This window comes from Gaeumannomyces tritici (assembly GCF_000145635.1).
Source record: "Gaeumannomyces tritici R3-111a-1 unplaced genomic scaffold supercont2.2, whole genome shotgun sequence".
In the NCBI taxonomy this organism is placed as follows: Eukaryota; Fungi; Ascomycota; class Sordariomycetes; order Magnaporthales; family Magnaporthaceae; genus Gaeumannomyces; species Gaeumannomyces tritici.
In genome coordinates, this window is record NW_008804546.1 from 2806263 (window position 1) to 2826398 (window position 20136).

Here is a 20136-nt window from a genome sequence, read left to right on the forward strand (position 1 = left end):
ACCCACCCACATGCATCATTATGTTTCCGTACTTGGCATCAATTTTCTAGCTACCTTACTAAGATGTTGATAGCATATGCTGCGAGGGGGCGTCTTCTAGCACGCCGGTTTCCAACCCCTAGTCTCAAACCGCGCCACCGCTAGCGGTTTTCGAAAACGAGCTTCAAAGCCCGCGGGTACAACGGCCCAGCCTTCCCATGCGGCCGCAACCATTAAAGGAAGGTTAGATACGTTGACAAAAGCGGAAAGGATATCCAAGAGTATACGAGATGGCATACATGCCAAGGGTGAAGGGGGGGAGGGAAAGTAAGGCTCACCGGCGTCATCCTGTCTGGCCAGGTCGGGTCCAGCGCCCATCGAAAACGCCCGACCAGCAGCCACAGCGTCACCCGCATCTCGAGTAGGGCGAACTTCTCGCCGAGGCACGCCCGCTTCCCGCCGTGGAACGAGATGAACTCGCCGCGCGTCCGCCGGCGGCGGTAGCACCGCTGAATCTCGTCGGGCGCACCGCCCCACCGCGCGGGCCTGAACTCGTCCGCGTCGGCGCCCCAAGCCTCCGGGTCCCTGTTGGTCGAGTAGCAGTTGTAGCCCACATACGTCCCGTGCGGCAGGTACGTGCTGCTGCTGCCGCCGCCGCCCAGGAGCGCGCCGCCCGCCGCGCCGACCCTGCGGTTGACGAGCTGCCCGATGGGCGGGAATAGTCGTAGGCTCTCGTACACGACGGCCGTCATCAGCGGCAGCTCCTGCAGCAGCTGCGTCGCCGCGGCGGGATCTGCTGGTAGGGTGGTGGTGGCACCGACGGCGTGGCATGCACCCTCACCGACCTTGCTGCGCATCTCGTAAAACACCTGATCCTGGATTTGCTGTGCGACCCAACCCAAGGCGCAAACGTCAGCTTTGTCGTAGGTTGGTATGGTTGCGAACATGCACGTCGCCCCACTAGGAATGGTCTTGCGCGGCGGGTGTGTGTGTGTGTATGTGTGTGTGTGAGGGGGTGTGTATGTGCTCCCACGCCCATGAGCAACCCCCGCGCGCGCTGGGCGGGACAAGGGGAAGAGAAAAAAAAGTCACATACCGGGTGCTTAGCGAGCAGGTACAGCATCGAAATCATGGCCAGCTGCGGGTTTTCCTGTCCAGCCACAAATGTGACGGTGAGATTGTCAAGGAATTGCTTTTCGGTCCAGAGACCCGAACGGAGCGCCCCCAACAGGCGCGCGCCCAGCTTATCTGACGTCTCTGCCGGGATGCTATCGACAGATGCAGATAGATGCGGGTTTGGTTGGTGGCTGTCCTCGAGTGCTATTTTCAACTCGTTTCTGAAGGCCGCCACCAGGCTTCTGGCCCGCTTACGGCCGGGCAAGGGAAGGTGGTCCAGGAATGGAAAGTTCATGAAGATGGGCTTGAAGATCTCGCGCTTGACCGCAATCTGAAGACTGTTGAGTGGCACGTAATCTGACTCCATCGTCTGCAAGGTGGCAACCCATGCCGCTTCTGTTAAGTCCGGAATGCAGAACCGGGAACGGGCGAATTGCACATTGCACATGAACCAAGGGGATTGGCACTTACAGGCAAATCCACCTGGAGCAACAGCCCGGCGCAGTTGGCCACAGAGTACTTTTGAAGCAAGTCCTGTACCATGATTGAGCCCCCTAGCGACAGTTTCCGTGTAGCCTCGATCGCATCGCATAGAAGGCGCGCATTCCTTGCCAATGTGCCCACCTCGAAATTGCGTTGCAGGCCAGGCTTGACAACCGCTCGGTAGCTTTGCCAGGTATCTGCTCTGCTCGATATGATGTTGTCGCCTTTTCGTATGGTTCAGAGGGTACCAACTATTAGTATTGGCAAAGTGCAGCGCGGTTCTGCGCCATGGATATGAATCTTGGCAGCAACTCACCCAGAAACGCAGCCAGGACACTGTGCGGTATCTTTTTCTGGTTTCCCGACTTCTCGTAAACATCCTCCTTTCTGAAGATTTCGGCGAGGTAGGCCGGCCGGTGGACGAGGACGTTCCACTGCGCGCCAAAAAAGATTTTGACCGCGCCGTGGCGCCGAAGGGGTCCTTCGATGTAGCGTTTAAAAATGTCTGCCTGGTCGACGTCCTTGAAGAAGGGAATCAGCGCGACCCAAAAGGGCACGGCCGGCACGTCGCGGGGCTCGCGCGGAGGGAGAAGGAAAAGCCAGTAGATGGATGCCACAAACAGGGCCCCGAGAAGGACTAATTGGCACAGAAGCACGATCATTATGTCTTTCTCTCGGCTGACTGTTGCTGGTGTTGTTTTTGAAGTTGGCGGCTGCTTCTCCCGAAGAAACTCCAATTCGAAGGAGCCGCACTCACGGGAGCGCTGCCCATTTTTATATGTGCCCGACCTATGTTGCACGCAGCGGATGCGATTACGGTGGGTGGGGGCCGAAAAGTCCAACAGGCGCTGGAAGAAATGCACCCCAGGTGTTGCGTGTTGCTGTATCGTACCCCTTCCAGCCCTGTTCCAACAACCCCCTTGTTCTTTGTCGTGATCCCCGATATAGAATATTGTCTCTCAAAATGTATGCGCAAGTGTCGCAATCTTTCTCTTGACAAAAATAGCAGCCATCATCAACCTATATTGCCCCTGCATGATGTCGTCGCCACCCCCGTGAACGAGCTTGTCCAGCCGTAGGGAGTCAGGGGGATATTCCGAAAAGGCATCCACGAGAAGATGGGAAGTGTGTGATGCGCCCAAGGATATAATTCATAATACAGTACCAATGATCTAGTCCACCTGACATACGCCTGTCCCGAGTATACCGGAACCACTAACTAGCGAGACAGCTGCCGACGGCGTGGGATGCTGCGCTCGAGGCCATTACAGACAACTAGCGCTTGTATGTGCAAACCTAGACAACCACTGACAGCATTAGCTTTGGCTCTGTCCATGCTGCCGAAGCCCCTGTTCCACTCGCTGGCCTCGGTCCGACGCGGCGCGCCGCCAACGTGGTCCACCAGAATATCGATGGCATGGAAGCCAAGCCGCCCATTCGGTATATCATGGCTATAGTCAAATCCCTGCCAATATTAAAGTCACTGGTCCTATTCTTTCTCGCCCGCCATCGGCCACCAGATTCGCCATCTTTGAGAAATCTGGAAGAAAGTCGGCAGAGGTACCTAGGCACTTACTGCCTGTGCTAAACGCTGGGCCAGGCCGCGGGCCCAAACCAGGGGAAACCCCGCGCGCACCAATAATATCCAGAAGGGGCCAAAAGAGAAGAGACGGTCATATGCAAATTCATTAAATCATGCTTCCTCGCTCACTGTAGGCTGGGTCGCGAGACTAGTCGGCATATGGGCAACCGTAAGTGCAGTTCACATGCAAAAATGACTGTTCGTTGGATAAACTCGCCTTGATCCACTCGCCCATAAGTAAACCCTTTATTAACCAGCCAACCGGTACTATTCGAGAGTCCGGTGCCGCTGGTATGCCCTGTCTAGTGCGGTGCCTACTATCGCCTTGCAAGCTTGCTCCCGACCAAGCAAGGCCACCCTGAAGGTAAGATGTATGGCAAGCAGCCAGAGGAAAATCACGATTGAAATTGGCTTTCTGCGGCCAACACTGAGAGGTCTTCCGCCGTCCCATTCAGCAACGAGTGCATCTGCAACGTGCACAACGTTACAGCGTGGGCGATACATGTTGTTTGTAGTGAACTTACATTTCTAGTTTTTGCTCGATCCTAAGGGCCGACTGTTGAACCGCTATTCTGGCGCATGCGGTTGCGAGATGGAGTAGGGAAAAGGGGCAAGTGTCAGGCATCCGGCGTTTGGATCTTGGATATACCTCCCTTTGGTTGAGCCAGTTCCTTTCCCGGTTTGTGAGCACAATAAAGCGATTCCGATCAACCAGATAGGACAATCCCCGGTAAGAGGCCGGCGTCTTTTTAGAAACGTACTAGCATATAGATCGGTACTAGATAGGGCGAAAAATGCACGGAAGGGCCAAGGCTACTCAGGCACTGTTTCGACGTTAAAAATTAAGCTTATTTTAGGTTTAGTCCCGAAAATCGGTACTCCGTCAACGCCCCAGGCCCTCAATGGCATACCTCACCTCTGGTGCGCGGTGTAAGTCACCCGTGAGGTGATGCCGATGCCCTTCTTCGGCAAGCGCCATCCGTGCCGCCCTAAACTAGCCCCGAGGCGATCGCATCTGCATACCAGCATTTTCGCTTTGGTCGCGGTGGCAAAGCTGCGTCCTTCCTGCACATGTCCTAGCCAGTGAGGCAAGAATAAATCTGAGCCTAGCTCCATACACCACGATGGCAATCTCCACACCACACTTGCGAGCTTCAGCTGCGGACTATCGCAATTGGCCTAGTGGCTAGTTTATTGAAGCTGCATATCAGGGGTACATTCTTGCCATCTGATCTCCATGCTCAGCATGGACCAAGACCAAGCTGGATCGGCTTTTCAGCTCCTGCTGGTCATCCCGGCGATGTCTCAAAGCTCTTCAAGATGCCAGGCTACCTACCAAGTATTCGGAGATTGCGCTACCCTCGGACGTGTTCCTAGCAGAAACACACGGATGTGAACATCCCTGCAGACATGATAGCAGTATAAATGTATCGCGTCTCCGTGGGTGATAGCCCACGCTACCTCAGTATTGTCAGGATCTTTCCAGAGCATCGGAACGAATTTATCAACACCGAAACTCCCCGCACCGTTCCGTGACATTATGAAGTTTATTGTCAAAGACCTCCTGGCCATGGTGGCCTCGGCGAGGCTCGCCGTGGCCACCAACTCCTGCCGGCCAACAATGTGCCCGCGCCGTAACCGGCAAATGCGACAAGGTTCCGAACCTGGCTAGCCGTATAGCCGACTGCTCAAGCTTCCTACTGGCCACCGTCACGCCTCGCACCGTGTAAGACCCATGGATTCTTTTACCGATGTTGCTCCCCAACAACTAAGTATTTTCCTCGGACGAGTCATGCAGCACCTCAACCGTCGTGGTCCTGATCACCGCGACCGTATCCACGACCACGACTACATCAACCACGACCACGACCACAGTGCTCTCCTCGGGCCTCTTCGGGCGCCGCCAGGTGACGGTCCGGCTCAGCGGCGTGCCCTCGTACGCCAGCGCCTGCCCGGACGCGGCCGCCTACAGGTCCGCGTGCGCGTGTTTCGGCGGCATCCCGGCCCGGACGACGACGTTGGCGGCCCCGTCGGCCACGACGAGCGCGACGAGCATCGTCGTCGTCACGACCACGTCCACGCAGACTCAGGTTGCCGTGGCCACCGCGACCGCCACCGTGTGCGCCGCCAACCTTGCGCCGTGCGACTTTAGCCGTCCTGACCTCTGCTGCAGCCTGACTTGCTGCGCGCCTGGTGTCGGCGGGGTCCCCTCCAGCTCTCCGGGACCTGCGTGCTGCGGTCTCTGATAGATCAGGGGAGGTTAGAGACGGTTCTGGCCGGGTGTTGAGACTTGGGCGTGTCGTATCTCCTAGAATATCCGATCATTCTGTAAATTTGCAGTTTCAGCGCCGCCGTATCGCTGAGCGGAGCTTTATTACCCTGCACAACCCACCCATTGGAACCCTGGACTTGGAAGCCAGCTCCAACCCATTTATGCAAGAAGCGGCCAGCGGAAACGAACGGTCATCAGTGACAGGCAATGCAATGGAAACCCATGAGCTGACGCAGCCGGGAATTGTGACTAGATATCTGTCTCGAGGGAGTGGGTAATATGTACTGGGAGAAGCGAAAATGTTTACACAAAGAAATTAGAGAAAGTGATATCCGCGAGCCAACTCTTTCTACCCTCCTTTTTCGTCATCCAAGGTCATTCAAACCACCGGCACTTCAACATATCCCAGCCTGAGAAGAGAACAATGTGAGAGCTGTTGCTCAAAGGGCACGAGGCTCGTTCCGGCAGTCACTTTACAGCCACTTCCAGGAGCCCTTGACGCGGCCGTTACCGAGGGGGGCCAGCTTCTTGAAGGCGGCGGGGCTCAGGTCGACGTCGCCCTTCTTGCAGCCGGCGCAGCGGTCGCGGAGGGTCACGTCGACCGACTTGCCGTTGTACGAGACGCGCATCTTCTTGCCGCAGAGCTTGTTGTTGTTGGGGTTCCCGTTGGGGGTGTGGGGGTCGAAGTCGGCCTTGTTGAGGGCCACGATGAGGTCGGTGTCCACGTTTTGCTTGCCGCAGGCGCCCAGGCCGACGTTGTACCAGGTGATGTCGCCGTTGGCGCGGGCCTCGATGAGCCCACGCGCCTCGTTGCCGGCCTCGGCCTCGGCGGGCAGGGCGGCGCCGGCGACGGCCGAGACGAGAAGGGCGATGGTGGCGACGCGGAACTGCATTTTGATGGGCGGTGGACTGATCAAAGTCGAAGCTCAAGAGATATAAGTGTGTAGGATGTTGTAGAAATGGTATTGCTGCCAGGAGTGTCTGATGAGATCTTGCTGGTGATGGTGATATTCTGATTCCATGGGCAGCGAGGAACAGAGGCGTATTTATATTCACCAAGGCATGCCGAGAATGCTATCTGCCATGTACACACTTCGCAGTTTTCCACCTCGCTCTTGCTCCGCCAATGCCCTAGTGAGGCCATATTCTCTCAGCAGGTCTCACCCTAGGGGAAGGATCAACCGTAGCACCTCGAGCGCACATGGCGTGAATCCAGCCAATAGCTTCAATATTCTGGGCGGCGTGCGTCGTTCGGTGTCCCGATGTGGCCGCATCTCGGTCCTATCGAGGCCTCAATCTCCTCTTGACCGACCAAGAAGGCCACGATTCCATAAGCACCACTGTAGCAAACAAGCGATAGCAGTGTGGTTGGACGGTCTAGGCCCTCTCACCACATCTGAGACCGCCGCCAAAGTGGAGGCACTTGATATCGGTAAGAACCGTGCTACCCCTCGGGGCGTCGGTGAGAGCCTCGTGGCCAATATCGAGGTCTGGCCAGCCCTGGAGGTCGTGCCACTCACTCGACACATGCATCAGCGGGACCGGCCGAGAAAGCGAGCTTGTTCACCTCTTTGGGACAGACTCGACGGTGCGCCGAAGCAATCGGGGCCTAGCCCTGGATATCCCACGTCCATGATGGGTGGAGCGAGGAATCCTTCTCGGCTACTTGGCGCGGGATGAGCCTCATTCGGCCAGGCACGGCCGAGGGCAGGCTTGCCTTGCAGAATGCAGTCGGTTCCTGCATAGGCAGGGGCCTAGCCGCCCACGCTTTCGGAACGAAGGAAGACGCGAACTAGGGGAAGTCAGGGGATACTGATCCAGTCAATACTGGGCCTAATGCGACCATAAGCAAGGGGTCAAACAGTGAAGACATCCATAATCTTACACTCGCCACGGTAGGTAAGCTGACGGAATTTATGGCGATGGCTTCCGCTTTTTCTAGAGAGACCTCGCTAAGTCGCTCCTCGCCATGTTCGGTGAGATCCGAAAGGAAGGAGGGCAATGGAACATCGACTTTCCCTTTCGAACACCATATCGTACCTGACATTGTCTTCGACCCTTCAAACAATCATCAATGCGCTAATATGGGCGGCCGCGGTTGATACTGTATGAGGTGGGGCCTAGGCACGTGAGTGCACGGCCCACCCCGATGGATAGACCTGGACCGCCCACGCACAATCTGCGCCCGTGGTAGCCAGAAATCGACATGCCACTTTCCTATTCCGGTATCGCCAAGCGCTTTACCTCACACAGATACATACACAAACCAAAGGTTGGTGACTGGCTGACATAATTACATCAGCACCTGGTGGCACGAGCTTGTCGACAATGATTGGTAGCTTACGGGCTTGTCAGAAAGGATGCTTCTAAATTGCTCTGGCATCAACCATCTGACCTGGCTGTGGCGCGTTGCTTCTTGACGCCATTCGGGGGGAGTCAGGACGTGAGCCTGCGTGCCTGTGTTCTATCGAGGCAATCTCTTTCGTCTCGATTTTCCCCGTGCTTCCTTTCCTGCGCCGCTGTTCCATCCCAATGCGTGGTTGGTTGTGCTGCGTTAGGCTTACATCGAATAGGAGCTTTCTGTGGTGGTCACGGGCCAGGTGACGTCTGCCCAGGCGACCAAACATGGCAGTAACGACATCACGGCCAATAGCATCAGGTTGCACAGGGCTCTTTTGTGGTTGAAATTAGAGGACAATAACTTGCAATGTAAGCCATTGTATTTTACCAGCTTTCCTTCTCAAGCTGGGATTTTCCCAAGGCCCACGCCAGATCTAGACCTCTAAACCTCCGCCAGTATCGATCGCCAGACACAGTCCCACCTTAGCACATATCGCTCCGCCGCCGTGGTGCGTGGGCTGCGTCGCTAGAATCACCTCTAGTACAATTACCTTTGGGCCTTGAGACACAGCTGAGGTCGTGAGGGGGAAAAAAAACCTCACCATGGCTAGGCTGGCATTCCTCCATCGCCGACGCGACGACGATGGCCTAACCCTGCCTACCCACAACCGGCGGACTCGCCGGCGCGCGAGCGGCCAGTCCACAAAAACCTCGCTGCTGGAAACTTATAGCTTGCGCCGCCGACCCACCTTCATGGAATGGCTCAGGATTACCCTGCTGGACCTGATCACCATGGTCGTCCTCGGCGCTCTGTCTCTTGTCGTGAGTGCCCCGCCCCACAAACACTCCCGTGTAAACCCATCTCATGGCTCCCGCACGCGCTGACACCATCATCGGGAAAATCGGCAGGTCTTCCGCCTCCAGCCACCAGCCCACCGAAGCTTCCCCATCACCTTCGCCCCCAGCGAGAGACCGGGCTTCGGGACAATCAGCCCGGGCTCGGGGGACGTCGTGTACCCGCAGTTCGCGTACCCGTACCAGGACCAGTTCATCCCCAGCCACGCCGCCACCGTCCTCGCGGCCGGCGTCCCCATCGCGGCCTTCCTGCTGGCCCAGATCCGCATCCGGTCGTTCTGGGACCTCAACAACGCCATCATGGGCCTGCTCTACAGCCTCATCACGAGCGCGCTGTTCCAGGTGACCATCAAGTGGCTCATCGGTGGCCTCCGGCCCAACTTTCTCTCCGTCTGCAACCCGGACACGTCGCTCGCCAGCAGGCCCGGGGGTAATAGGACGGGGCTCGAGGGCACCGGGTACGGCGGCATCATGTACACGTACGAGGTCTGCCGCGGAGACGGAAACGGGGACCTTAGTGGGGTCTTTAACAGCCTCGAGTCTTTCCCGTCGGGACACACTACGGCTGCATTCGCGGGCTTGGTCTACTTATACCTCTACCTAAACGCCAAGCTCAAGGTCTTCTCCAACTACCACCCTTCCATGTGGAAGCTGGCTCTTACTTATGCGCCCATATTGGGGGCTACCCTGATCGGAGGCTCATTGACTGTCGATCAGAGCCACAACTGGTCAGTCTCTACTCCCCAACGAGAACGCAATGGCATTCTCGGAATCTAAAACCGCTGCAAGCCTGCCTGGGCTCTACACTGCCCATGTTTCATCCCCATCGCGTCAAACAACCTGAAAATATAAAGGCTAACCCCAAGACACAATGATATAAAGGTATGACATCGTCGCCGGCGGCATCATTGGTACCATTTTTGCCCTGTCTAGTTACCGAACCGTATATGCCGCAATCTGGGACTGGCATATCAACCATATCCCTCTGCACCGCCGCAAAGCCTTTGAGCCTGCTGGCGACGTCGTGGGCATGAGGTGGACCATGACGCGTCGGGCGGGCTGGGGCCGAAAGCGAGGATCCAAGACGCACGGCAGGGAGAAGGTGCCAGCGCTTGGCGAGAGCACATCTTTGCCGAGGGACAACAATGCCACCAGGAGCCGGACGAATGATGCATCGTCCGCAAAGTCATCGCCGCAGGTAGGCGGATTCGTGGAGGGTAGAAGTCATGACAGACAGGATGAGGGTCGCGCAGGCGACAGCGGGAAGCCCGATCGAGGCGGATCCGGTGCGGATATGGTGTGACGAGATTTGCTTTTCTTGAGAATCTGGAATGGATTGTTTGTTGGGCGTTAGCACACGCTGCGACGGAGTTTGGGGCTAGGGCTATTCCAGGGGTGAGAGAGGGGACGCGGGGCACTCCTCTGACACATACTTTGAGGGACAGGGAACGATCAGCACCCAGTGCAATAGTATTTAAACAGCATACTCAGTGGACATTATTTCCGTTTCATCCGCATAGGGTCGGCCTGGCTATAGCCTGGAGGATGTGACAAGTCTAACGCTAACGCGCGCTTGGACATGAAGGCTTGTCACTCGTCTCTGAAACGCAGCTGCAAGTTCCGGGGCCTCCAGCCAACTGTTTCAAAGGCCTCAAGGAACTCCTCCTTGTCAGCCGTGGGCTTGGCGCCGATAAAGACCTTGAGATTTGACAGCTCGGGCACGGCCGAGGCGAGGGCGCCGACAAGATTGTTCCAGACGGCGATCCCGACTGCCGGCGTTTCCTTGGCTGCGGCGAAGGTGATGCGAGGATGTACTGGCTCGATGGGCTGCAGATAAAGACAGTCCTTGTCGTAGATGAAGTTGAATTCGATGAATCTAATCAGGTGCGTGTATCGATGCGGCAATATCTTGAGGAAGCGAGCGGCGTCGGTCGATGACTTGAACAGGAACGCAGTGGTTTCGAATAGCGTGGTGATGGATTCCGTGTACCTGAGGCAATGGTGATGCGTAGTGTCAGCTCCGTCGTTGGTGACTGGGGTGATATTCCGACCCCTATACGATGGACCGCCCAAATGCGACTTACATTCTGTTACATGTCAAAAACATGGCCCTGAGGGGCGCCGTGCCCTCCATGGCCGCCGGGCGAGGTCCCGGGCCCGGGGGCGAACCAACGGCGCGCGAGACGCAATCCATGTGATCGCCCCAGCGCAGGCGGAGCGACCAGCGCCACCACCACCAGTGGGCGGGGTCGCGCCCCCCGTTGGCGTGGACGTTTGCGTCGACCAGGATGTTGCGCTCGTTGACGTTACCCATTGTCAGCGGGCCGCGGGGGGCGCCGCCGCCGGCCTGGTCCTGCTGCGGGTGGGAGTGGTCGAGGATGCAGGGGGCGAAGCTGACGGCACCATGGTTATCCTCGGCCGAGACGTGGATGCGGCGGCTGCCGTCGGTGAAGGCGCGGAAGACCTCGATGTAGATTAGGCGCCGGACCTCGGGCGGGAGGCGGGAGAAGAAGAGGGCCGAGAGCTGCGGGTCCGCCCTGGACTCGAGCTCATCGCTGGTCTTGGCGGCGGGGACGACCTCTTTGCGCTCCGCCTTGGCTACGCAGTCCTGGCTCTGTTGAGTGGCATCCGGGGCGGCTGTAGGCGGCGGGTCGGCCGGGTCGGCGTGCGGGTCAGTATCAAAAGGGCTGGCATCTGCAATGCGAGCCTCGATCCTCCGCCTGCCGGTGCGGTCCCTGAAACTTGCTAGCTTGCGCATCGCCGCCTGTGGGAGAAGAAAGTGCCATCGTCTTCTAGGGATTGCCATGGCGAGGGTCCTGAATGATGATTGTCGCCAAGTGTCGTCGAGAGCGTGCCAGGGCCTGGCGATATGTATTTGAACCGAGTCGAGCAACTGGACGGAGCAGACGGATGGCTCAGGCGAAATGGAGAATGGAAAGCTGGTGTCGTGAATTGGAGGGGGTCGGGTTCGCTCAAGCAGTCGAGGCAGAGTTCAAGTTCGGGAAGAGGTTATGGCCCTCAAAAACGACCAACCACCTGTCGGCTGTGACAAAACCGAAGGCCACCGGGGGGGACATTGGCTGTTTTGGCCGCACATCATTGGGTCACAGTGGAGCACAGGGCACATGCAACCCGCCCCAAACTCGAACTACCGGGCCCCTGCTGTTGCGGCTGAGTCCCCTGCGACGACCCTTGCGCACCGCGCATCAGCGGAAAGTGGAGGCCACCTTCAGCTAGAAAACGAGAATCACGGCACGATGAAGGCAGCTAGTTGCAAGCGTCAGATTGCCCATGCAAGTGGCCTCTTGTCAGCCAGGGGTAGGTGGTGTCAGAGGAGACCGGCGAGGCTGTTTCCATGCACTAATGGCGGCGACTGGACGTCGGCATGCCACGCATGGTCGAGTCAAATTTCGTCGTGTCCAATCTCGGCCGACAGGCGGCCTGCGCCAAACTCGAGCTGGATACGAAGAGAGCGATTGAGTGCCAGCCCGTGGCCGCGTCGGGCGACCCTGTGGACCAAAGTGGGCCTGGTTCAACCACGACACGACAATCACGATGAACAAGATCAACAAGGTTCAAATATTTCACACTAGAGCGAAGATGTGTATTGTACAACAAGCAAAAACAAGTAGCTATGCGCTCCAACGTATCACAACCCCAAGCAAGCACATCCCCCACGTTTACGCCTTCAGACTTTCCAGTTCGGCATATTCGGGGAGGTCCCACGGTTTGCCGTCCGTGCCCAGCATCTGGAGGAGTTTGTCGATGCGGAGAAGAGAAATGATTCCGACCAACCAAAACGTCAAGGTTATCGTCCAGGCGCTCTTCTGCATGGGAACCTTGAAAATCCAGGGCGAGATGGCCTGCGCGATTTCTATCAGAGGCCGCAGCTTGGCGTCGTACGCCCTCAGCGCGCCCACGATGTCGACACCACCCTTGCCGCCACCGTTGGCAGCAGACGGACCCGCCGTGTGGCGTAGAATCTCGCCCGCGAGGACGTAGGCGCCGATCAGGGCGCCCGAGGTGCCGAAGCCCGACAGCGTCGCGGCGCTGTACCCGGCGTCGCCCAGCAGCGTGATGCGGCCCTTGGTCCAGGACCGGCCCTGCACGTTGCAGACGTCGGTGGCGTAAAAGTCGTCGGCCTCGGGCTCCCGCTCGCGCAGCGCGCGCACGAGCCGCTCGCTCTCCCAGCCGGCGCCCTCAAAGATGTCGGCGAAGGCGCGCCGCTGCGCCTCGACGTCGCGGCGCGCGATGGCGTCGGCGAGCTCGGGCGCCCGCGGGTTCTCGCCGTGCACCGTGAGGTAGGCCTGCGTGGTGCGCGGGTTGTCGACGCGCGTCATGATGGTGCGCCGCTCCGGCGCCAAGAGGCCCGTCGCCACCGGCTCGTCCGACGGCAAGCTCGCCACCGAGAAGAAGCCGGCGTAGACCCCGTACGGCCGCACCGTCGGGTCGCGCTCGCCCGGCCCGAGCCCCAGAAGCTGCCGCCTCGTGCGCGACCCCTGCCCGTCGGCCCCGACGACCAGGTCGTACTGCTCCGACGCCCCGCTCGAGAACCGCACCGTCACCGGGCTGTCCGTGTGCTCGTCCTGCTCCAGGCCGTCGACGGTGGTGCCGAAGACGAAGCGGACGTTGTCGCTCTCCCTGGCGGCGTCGTAGAGGATGCGGCAGAGGTCGCCGCGCATGATCTCGTAGTCGGACGTGAAGCCCTGCCTCCCCTTGCCGCCCGTGTCGGTGAAGCGGAAGAAGGCGCGGGTTCGGCCGCTGCCGTCGACAAACTTGAAGCCCTGCTCCTGCACTCTTGCGGCCTTGATCTTGTCCAGCAGCCCCATGCGGCGCGCGACGGTGACTCCCTGCCCGCGCAGGTCGATCTGCTGGCCCTTGGCGCGGAGCTCGGGGAAGCGTTCCACCACCGTTACGGAGTGGCCGAGGCGCCCAAGCCAGAAGGCGAGCGCGAGTCCCCCGACTCCTCCACCGATGATGAGGACTTGGAGTTGGGCCATGATGAGCGGGCAGTGAATGGCAGTCTATAATTTATATGACAGCGTCTGTCCTTGTCAGTGCCGCTTTCGCCAACAAAAAAAAGAAGCTGAAGGTTGTGTAGGTGGTGTTCGCGCAGAGAAGGTCTCCCGTGTTGAAGGGTATGCGATGAGGTATGAGTGATGGCAGTCAATGGGGCGAATATGAAACCCCTTTGAGGCGGTTCTTCTCATTTATATGTTCGGACGCCCCCCCTAGAACCCAAAAGCAACCATCATCGGTGCTCCTAGACTTGGCGATGGATCGGATCTGTCGCTAGTCTCGGCCGCTGGCTTCGGCCGAGTCGGCAATTCCCCCAGGGCTTCACAAGGCGGGCTTCCGCAGCGGAGTTCGACACGCGGCAGATCAGCCGGGGAGACCACAGGACCGCGCTGACTGCGCCGATGGGACCGGCCCGTGACTCATTACTTGATGGAGACATCAGATGCTGGAAGATGAAGAATTAGCTTCATGCTAATCCGGGGGTTGTCCTGGTTGCCCATCCGTCAACCGTGGCTTGTCGCCAGCTAGAGGAATTCGCAACTCTTAGCGTAATTGGGCTTCGTCTTCGCCCGATGACGCAGCCGCCTAACTTCAAGGTCGTCGCTTTTGGGCTCCCAGTTTGACCAGCAATACGGCGAATGCGACGAATGCACGAGGTGCTGAGATGCTGTTGGTAAGGGCTCCGCTACTAGCCCTCAAATCCTTAACCCCGAATTTCCCGAGATTATCAAGCCATAGCAGCAGATGGAGCAAATCGGAGCCAACAACCCTGAGGCTAGTTTCGGCCGAGTCCGAACCTGGTTGGCAGACCATAGCCTGCAATTCCCCATGTCACTCGATTCTCGTCATCCCATCTCCGAGGCCGATGAATCCTTGATAGCCCTCACTAGCACGTGTATAAGCCGCCCGACAGTCTCAATACCCTTACATGATTCCTTCTAGCTCCTCCGCACCAGAATCAAGTCCATCTGGCCCACCGCATACAACTCTTCAACGCAACACCCACTCGTTCTGGGGCGGCATGCCAAAGCAGGGACCCTGGGCGATGTGGTCGAGCGAGTGGCCGTACCCGACCACCTGGCCGTTGACGGCGCCAAAGGGGCAGGCGGGGCTCACGCCCGGCAGGTCCTCGCCGGAGGTGCCGATGAACATCTCGCAGGCGCGGCCGCCGGGCCCGCCGGCGCTGGGGACGCGGATGCCGAAGACCAGGCAGTTTCCCTTGGACACGCACAGGTTGCAGCAGGCGTCGAGGCCGGCGTCGCTGTAGGGGAAGTCGCCCTCGGTGACGTAGGTCCAGCCGCGGTTGAAGTTGGCCTCGAACGTGCCGGCGTTGGCGCGCACGTCGCGGCAGCCCCGGAAGGGAGAGGTCGTGGCCGTGGCCGTGGCCGTGGCCGTCACGGTGGTGGTGGTGCTGGTGACGGGCGCCGCGGCCGTGACGGTGGCCTGGGTGGCGCCGGCGCAGAAGCACGCGCTCGAGTAGGCGGCGAAGTCGGCGCAGGCCGTGGCGTAGGTCGGGACGGGCGTGTTGGTGTTGCGCTCGGCGAGGGCCTTGGCGTCGGCGCCGAGTTGAGCGGCCCGTTCGGCGAGCTTGGGGTTGCGGAGGTCTGTGTCCAGGAGGGCGCGCCGGCGGAGGACTGGCGCCACCGTGGTGGTCACGTGTGCCGTGACGGTGACGGTCGAGGCCGAGGGCGTGACGGTGACGGCAAAGTTGGTAGCGCAATCGTCGAGGCGTGTGGGGAACTGCGTGGCCCGCACAGCCCGCAGGCAGTTGTTGGCGTGACAGGTCTCGGCAGTCACCACGCTGCCCAAGGCCAGGAGGATAAGGGGAATGTAAGAAGGCATGGTTGTATGCGCGAGAACAGGCAATATCCTAATTCGAAAGGCTTTGACAGAATGTGTGAGTGGACGACGAGAGGATGAAGGGCTGATAGAGGACATTTCCCCAACCTTCTGGAGATTTTCGGACACACTTTATACTCGGATGTAGCTCAACTGCCCTTTCCTCCTTCTACTGTTCACCAACAAGGCAGCCGTAAAGACCAGCTGCCGCGGTGGCAGGCGTGCCCGCTCATGACTGGTGGGCAATACGAGAGCCGAGAGCTCTTGATTTTCGTGTGAAAGCATCTAGCCGTCAATAAAGTAGATCCCTTCCCGCAGGGAGGCTTGCTGGGCCCCCGTATTAACCTTTTTGCGACACAGCAAACTCAGGGTGGCGTTCAGCTGAAGGGATTCGTGTGCTGAACATCGACCATCGTACCAAAAAGGGGTCTGCGGGCGATGTGACCCTTGATGCCGACGGTCAGCCCTATGCATATTCCCGTAGCACGACAGCTCGTGGGATAGCTAGCCCACGGAATGGATTTACGGGGCTGGCCGGGTAACTCATCCAGAAAGCTTTGGCTCCTGGCGTTCGTGATGTAAGTCAAGTCGCACCAAACCGTCTACTGTGTACATAGTCCGCCGGTTAGTTGTACTTTCGATGGGCCATGTGTCTCGAGCCGCAGGCAGCTGGTCGCGGTCGAGCCGAGCCTTTCGCTCTTTCCTGCCTTTTTCTTTGATTGGATTTTCCGCCTGGATTTGTATTGCTCTAAAATCTGGGTGGGTTTGCTCGCCAGCCGTCCTTCCTGTCCAATGCAGCCAAGGCAATATACCCCCCTCGGCTGGCCAAGCTTCCGGCCGGGCCCGGGCAAGATTTAGCGAAGGAAGCAAGACGGTGAGCTCCGCCCCATCCCACGGGGCTCGGGCCGTCTCGCTCACGACGTCAGGCGCCGCGTCTTTTTGACAGCGCCTAGCCCCACCGCCCCACCCGTTCAGGTCCGCTGCGGCTTGGCATGGCTAGAACTGCCGCCCGCGTCGATGCTCCTACATGGCGAACCCACACGCCTGCGCTTTGGGCCTCGCGCAATCAATCTTGCGCTTCCTTCGAGCGGCTCAGAAGGCGAGGCAAGGTTGAGCATTTTGGCTTTGAGCGGGATGGGGTTGCTTATTTGCCTCGCTGGTGACAAAAAGAATGGCCTTCTTGTAGTCGATCTTTTCCTTCCCTGCTTTCTCACCTAATAATAGCCCATCGGAAAGTCTAGCTGCGCCGTAAAAACAAGCCGCCCAAAATGTTCTTCTCCAAGTTCCTCCTCTTTGCCGCCAGCGTGGCTGCCCTGCCCTCGGCCATGCCTAGTCTCGAAGCTAGGCAGTTCGCCGACACTATCGTCAAGAACGGAACCTTTGGCGAGCCTTTTGGGCTGGGGAGGGACGTGCCGATCAACCTGCTCTACCCGGCTGGTGTAAGTTCTGCGTTGCCATCGATCAATCCTCAGCCATGTCGTTGCATTAACACCCACAATTCTCTCTCAGCAAAACGGCGCCATCATGGTCGAATACCAACACAGCAAGGCCCGCGAGCTCCTGACGGTTGTGAGCCGCATACCCGTTGAGCCTTTTGATGGATTCTTTCCCCTGGAGCCCGTCGCGTACCGCATGACTGTCTCCTTCAGGAATGGCGGAGGCGGCAATTTTGATCTTTTGAAGCTCGACTACATCCTCAACCAAGATAGTACGTGTCAATCGGCCTTTCCTGGTCTTTTCCAAGCCAACGTCAACTAACTGCTTTTCCCGTCTACAGAGGTCGGAAAGCTCAACATCCGCAACGCCGTGTTCGCCAAGCGCAACACTAATGGCGGAATCAGCATCGCCACGGATGGGCCGATCGCCTTTACCAGCAACTCGCAGCAGACGATGGTTTCCATGAACCTGGGCGGCAAGGGCGCGCTCGATGGCGAGTGGGCCTTTTTCGTCCCCCTGGCTGACGCCATCGCCGGGGGCCTTACCACGGCCTAGAGAGGCAGGTCCAGCCGGGAGCTGAATACCGCAGATTTTACGCCACAAGGATGTGGGAGGATGCAGTTATTGACCTGAGGATTCTCGTGCGGATCAAGGCCAAAATAGAGCATCCTGCAACAGGACCGTATGGTTGATTCGTAGAATTCCCAGCGCAACGACTAACTAGTTCGATGCTGACGCCCGTGGGCTGAGAACGGGAAAACCAGTAGTAATACTATTTTCTTGGGCATCGCATTCGTTGCATGGATTTACAACGAGTGCATCTGACGCGGGACGAGGATATTCGCTGTTTGTGGATGTAAAGAAGTTCCATGGAAAATCCCCCGCCGGTTTAGCGGCATTTCCTTTTTCGGTCATGTCTTTTTTTGGGTATAGCGCTTCCCGATTGAGCTTTCTGATTCGAGCAATCAGTTACCTAGGTATCGGGGCAAGGAGTTAACGGTGTGGGTCCGGTCTTGGCCCAGATCGTTACACCAAGCCTGGTTTCTGACGCCCGCGGTTCCTTCTCACGTTCACCTTTCAAGCCCTTTTCCGGCAAGCTCAAGCAGCCGCATCCGACGCCACGACCTCCCCCTGCGGCTTGCAGCCCACCGGCCCATCTTTCTGCCAGCCGCACCAGCCGATCCAGAACTGCGCTATGGCAAAGGCGGTGGCGATGACTCCGACGAGCGTGGCGGCGGCAAAAGCCACGACGGTGACCCAGAACGAGTGCCGAGGCCCCTTGCGACGCTCGGCCCAGCGGCCAGCCCACGACATAGGTGTGGGGTCCTCGGCCTCCTCCATTAGCGCCTGCAGCCGCAGGCCCCAGTGCGGAAAGCGGCGGAACATCTGCGAGTAGGTCGTGAGGAGGCGCAAGGAGTCGGCGGGTTCGTGGTCGCTCAGGTCGAAGACGGCTATCAGGCGCGCGTCGGCCGTGCGCTCGTGCCGGTTGGGTGAACTAAAAATGCGTTGCCATGCTCTTCGATTAGGCGATGAGGACAGGAATGTGTGCTCGGCCCAGGTCTTATTTCCGGTGGGGATGAGGAGCCGGTAGGTTTGTAGGGTCTCGGCCATAAACTCGGTCGAATACGTCGCTTCATTTCTTGGGATTGCGGGATATTAGTGCAGGGACTGGTTTTGGTAGTGGAAAAGTATCAAAAGGGCCTAAAGTAAAAGAAAAAAAAAAAAAAAATAACTGACTCGGCTTTCATGTGGCAGGAGAAAACATTCTTTGCGCTATCGGCTTTCGTATTCCTGTTTGTAACGGACTTGCCGGCGTCATAGGTCGACTCGAGGAAGCAGGGGAGGCCGAACAGTTTGAGCACCTTGCGGTCGTCCTCATATTTCAGCACCAGGTGGTCCGGGAGGTGCGAGGTCCAGGCGACCGTAACGTCGGCGTGGCGGACCAAGGTCCTGAGTGAGAGCAGCCGCTCCTTGAACCTCCCCGACAGCATGTCACTCTGGTCTGCCGTAGGAAACTCCCGCTTGAGGAACCCGTCGAGGGTCAGGTCCTCCTTCCACACACACGGCGTCTGCTGGGGTAAGGTCTCCCCGCGGTTCACACGCGGTGAGTCTTGGACCTGGATGCCGAATGCGACTTTGCACGCTGCAGCCAGGCTTTTATTGAACAGGATCGCATACCGTGCCTTTTCTGCCGTTGGCGGGAAGAAGTGTTTGGGCTCCATCCCTTCCGGCAGGATGATTTTTTGCGGAGCCGCAGCAGTCTTACCGTCAGCATGAGCTTGACTGTTGCTACCGGACCCCTTGTTCTCATCGCCCCCACCGTCACCACTGCTGCTCCCTTCGCCCGACTTGCCGCTACTCCCAGGCTCTCCCGGCAGCTCGCCTACCGCCTTTCCAGTCATTCTGTCTTTAGTTGCTTTTTCGGTTTCCGGGGACTCGTCGACATTTTGCGGAGGGAGCTGGCTATCCACGATTCCTTGCCTGAGGGACTTCCGCGTGGTGTCAAGGTTAAGTTTCAGGAGCCTGACGTATCGTAGCAGCAGAGAAATTTCGGAGTAGTCTCTCTGTTCGTCGTCCTCGGCTACATTGACTGCACTAGCCTCGGCTGGCTCGTCACCTTCGGGCGCGTATACTCCTTTCTCGGGCGCAGCTTGTCCGGCGGCGGCCCCCTCGCGCCCGGTCTGTCCAGCCGCCTCTTGTCCAGGAGCAGATTCCGTGGCAGCCGCTCGGGCGGGCGCGGTCTCATGCCTCGGGACCTCTTTCTTTGTCTTGATCTCTTGGTAGTAGCCGTCAAAATAGGGTTGTAGGTTATGGATTCTGTTTGATCGTGCTTGTTGGTCATCGTGCTCGAATCCTCCTATCACAGCGAGGCACCTCTCATGCCATTCTGGCGGAGTCCGCGTGCTGGTTTTGTGCAGATGGCGATTGATATTTGTGGTCGCGCGCCTGAGTGGCGATTGACGTGGTGGTGGTCGCCGCACTGCTTCCTGGGAGGTTCCGCCATCGGGCCCAGGCAGGGCTGAACCTGGCACCGCCTGTTGCGTGTCCGTGTGCTCCATACTGGGTGGTGATCCCGATAGAGCCCGGCTTTTGTCGAGGAAGAAAGTCTGCGTTGCACGCTTGATATCGACAGTTAGGTACACTCATTTTACCTTCTGCTGAGTGTCACGCCGCCGCAGACCTGCGATTTCCGCCCTCACCATTTCTTCCCCCC

The 20136-nt window shown here is 58.5% G+C and overlaps 11 protein-coding genes across 11 annotated transcripts; 4 read left to right on the forward strand and 7 right to left on the reverse strand.

The window, feature by feature from the left end:
• Positions 1-19: 19 nt before the first annotated feature.
• Positions 20-2302, reverse strand: GGTG_03478 (hypothetical protein). The gene is made up of 5 exons (XM_009221258.1): positions 1895-2302; positions 1567-1802; positions 1076-1465; positions 318-863; positions 20-191 (listed from the first exon to the last, which is right to left on the reverse strand). Exons 1-5 carry the CDS (start codon positions 2238-2240, stop codon positions 141-143), a joined length of 1569 nt encoding a protein of 522 aa, XP_009219522.1. The 5' UTR covers positions 2241-2302; the 3' UTR covers positions 20-140.
• A 1017-nt stretch (positions 2303-3319) lies between these two features.
• GGTG_03479 (hypothetical protein) lies at positions 3320-3761 on the forward strand (the record flags this gene model as incomplete). The annotated part of the gene is made up of 3 exons (XM_009221259.1): positions 3320-3329; positions 3439-3524; positions 3693-3761. 3 exons carry the CDS (start codon positions 3320-3322, stop codon positions 3759-3761), a joined length of 165 nt encoding a protein of 54 aa, XP_009219523.1.
• A 939-nt stretch (positions 3762-4700) lies between these two features.
• Positions 4701-5542, forward strand: GGTG_03480 (hypothetical protein; the record flags this gene model as incomplete). Its single annotated transcript, XM_009221260.1, has 2 exons — positions 4701-4783; positions 4959-5542. The coding sequence occupies 2 exons, from the start codon at positions 4701-4703 to the stop codon at positions 5404-5406; spliced, it is 531 nt and encodes a 176-aa protein (XP_009219524.1). The 3' UTR covers positions 5407-5542.
• A 98-nt stretch (positions 5543-5640) lies between these two features.
• On the reverse strand, positions 5641-6475 carry GGTG_03481 (hypothetical protein). The gene has a single exon (XM_009221261.1). It carries the CDS (start codon positions 6323-6325, stop codon positions 5906-5908), a length of 420 nt encoding a protein of 139 aa, XP_009219525.1. The 5' UTR covers positions 6326-6475; the 3' UTR covers positions 5641-5905.
• A 182-nt stretch (positions 6476-6657) lies between these two features.
• On the reverse strand, positions 6658-6965 carry GGTG_03482 (hypothetical protein; the record flags this gene model as incomplete). The annotated part of the gene is made up of 2 exons (XM_009221262.1): positions 6658-6772; positions 6856-6965. The coding sequence occupies 2 exons, from the start codon at positions 6963-6965 to the stop codon at positions 6658-6660; spliced, it is 225 nt and encodes a 74-aa protein (XP_009219526.1).
• A 1005-nt stretch (positions 6966-7970) lies between these two features.
• Positions 7971-10171, forward strand: GGTG_03483 (lipid phosphate phosphatase 1). Its single transcript, XM_009221263.1, has 3 exons — positions 7971-8594; positions 8682-9355; positions 9510-10171. The coding sequence occupies exons 1-3, from the start codon at positions 8376-8378 to the stop codon at positions 9928-9930; spliced, it is 1314 nt and encodes a 437-aa protein (XP_009219527.1). The 5' UTR covers positions 7971-8375; the 3' UTR covers positions 9931-10171.
• Positions 9113-11673, reverse strand: GGTG_03484 (hypothetical protein). The gene is made up of 3 exons (XM_009221264.1): positions 10712-11673; positions 10061-10617; positions 9113-9953 (listed from the first exon to the last, which is right to left on the reverse strand). Exons 1-2 carry the CDS (start codon positions 11431-11433, stop codon positions 10218-10220), a joined length of 1122 nt encoding a protein of 373 aa, XP_009219528.1. The 5' UTR covers positions 11434-11673; the 3' UTR covers positions 9113-9953; positions 10061-10217.
• Positions 11674-12183: 510 nt separating this feature from the next.
• Positions 12184-13887, reverse strand: GGTG_03485 (oxidoreductase). Its single transcript, XM_009221265.1, has one exon. It carries the CDS (start codon positions 13625-13627, stop codon positions 12308-12310), a length of 1320 nt encoding a protein of 439 aa, XP_009219529.1. The 5' UTR covers positions 13628-13887; the 3' UTR covers positions 12184-12307.
• On the reverse strand, positions 13826-16290 carry GGTG_03486 (hypothetical protein). The gene is made up of 2 exons (XM_009221266.1): positions 15594-16290; positions 13826-15529 (listed from the first exon to the last, which is right to left on the reverse strand). Exon 2 carries the CDS (start codon positions 15486-15488, stop codon positions 14637-14639), a length of 852 nt encoding a protein of 283 aa, XP_009219530.1. The 5' UTR covers positions 15489-15529; positions 15594-16290; the 3' UTR covers positions 13826-14636.
• A 264-nt stretch (positions 16291-16554) lies between these two features.
• GGTG_03487 (hypothetical protein) lies at positions 16555-17791 on the forward strand. Its single transcript, XM_009221267.1, has 3 exons — positions 16555-16924; positions 16995-17193; positions 17263-17791. Exons 1-3 carry the CDS (start codon positions 16754-16756, stop codon positions 17475-17477), a joined length of 585 nt encoding a protein of 194 aa, XP_009219531.1. The 5' UTR covers positions 16555-16753; the 3' UTR covers positions 17478-17791.
• GGTG_03488 (hypothetical protein) lies at positions 17576-20131 on the reverse strand. Its single transcript, XM_009221268.1, has 2 exons — positions 18660-20131; positions 17576-18561 (listed from the first exon to the last, which is right to left on the reverse strand). Exons 1-2 carry the CDS (start codon positions 19979-19981, stop codon positions 18021-18023), a joined length of 1863 nt encoding a protein of 620 aa, XP_009219532.1. The 5' UTR covers positions 19982-20131; the 3' UTR covers positions 17576-18020.
• Positions 20132-20136: the final 5 nt, after the last annotated feature.

Coding starts and splice junctions, on each gene's coding strand:
- GGTG_03478 (XM_009221258.1), bottom strand. CDS start 2,240: ATGATCGTGCTTCTGTGCCAATTAGTCCTTCTCGGGGCCCTGTTTGTG. Junction 1,803..1,894: donor TGTCCTGGCTGCGTTTCTGG/GTGAGTTGCTGC, acceptor CCATACGAAAAG/GCGACAACATCATATCGAGC. Junction 1,466..1,566: donor TGCTCCAGGTGGATTTGCCT/GTAAGTGCCAAT, acceptor GCCACCTTGCAG/ACGATGGAGTCAGATTACGT.
- GGTG_03481 (XM_009221261.1), bottom strand. CDS start 6,325: ATGCAGTTCCGCGTCGCCACCATCGCCCTTCTCGTCTCGGCCGTCGCC.
- GGTG_03483 (XM_009221263.1), top strand. CDS start 8,376: ATGGCTAGGCTGGCATTCCTCCATCGCCGACGCGACGACGATGGCCTA. Junction 8,595..8,681: donor TCGGCGCTCTGTCTCTTGTC/GTGAGTGCCCCG, acceptor GAAAATCGGCAG/GTCTTCCGCCTCCAGCCACC. Junction 9,356..9,509: donor GTCGATCAGAGCCACAACTG/GTCAGTCTCTAC, acceptor AATGATATAAAG/GTATGACATCGTCGCCGGCG.
- GGTG_03484 (XM_009221264.1), bottom strand. CDS start 11,433: ATGGCAATCCCTAGAAGACGATGGCACTTTCTTCTCCCACAGGCGGCG. Junction 10,618..10,711: donor TTTTTGACATGTAACAGAAT/GTAAGTCGCATT, acceptor CCATTGCCTCAG/GTACACGGAATCCATCACCA.
- GGTG_03485 (XM_009221265.1), bottom strand. CDS start 13,627: ATGGCCCAACTCCAAGTCCTCATCATCGGTGGAGGAGTCGGGGGACTC.
- GGTG_03486 (XM_009221266.1), bottom strand. CDS start 15,488: ATGCCTTCTTACATTCCCCTTATCCTCCTGGCCTTGGGCAGCGTGGTG.
- GGTG_03487 (XM_009221267.1), top strand. CDS start 16,754: ATGTTCTTCTCCAAGTTCCTCCTCTTTGCCGCCAGCGTGGCTGCCCTG. Junction 16,925..16,994: donor ACCTGCTCTACCCGGCTGGT/GTAAGTTCTGCG, acceptor ATTCTCTCTCAG/CAAAACGGCGCCATCATGGT. Junction 17,194..17,262: donor CTACATCCTCAACCAAGATA/GTACGTGTCAAT, acceptor TCCCGTCTACAG/AGGTCGGAAAGCTCAACATC.
- GGTG_03488 (XM_009221268.1), bottom strand. CDS start 19,981: ATGGAGCACACGGACACGCAACAGGCGGTGCCAGGTTCAGCCCTGCCT. Junction 18,562..18,659: donor TCCTGCCACATGAAAGCCGA/GTCAGTTATTTT, acceptor CGCAATCCCAAG/AAATGAAGCGACGTATTCGA.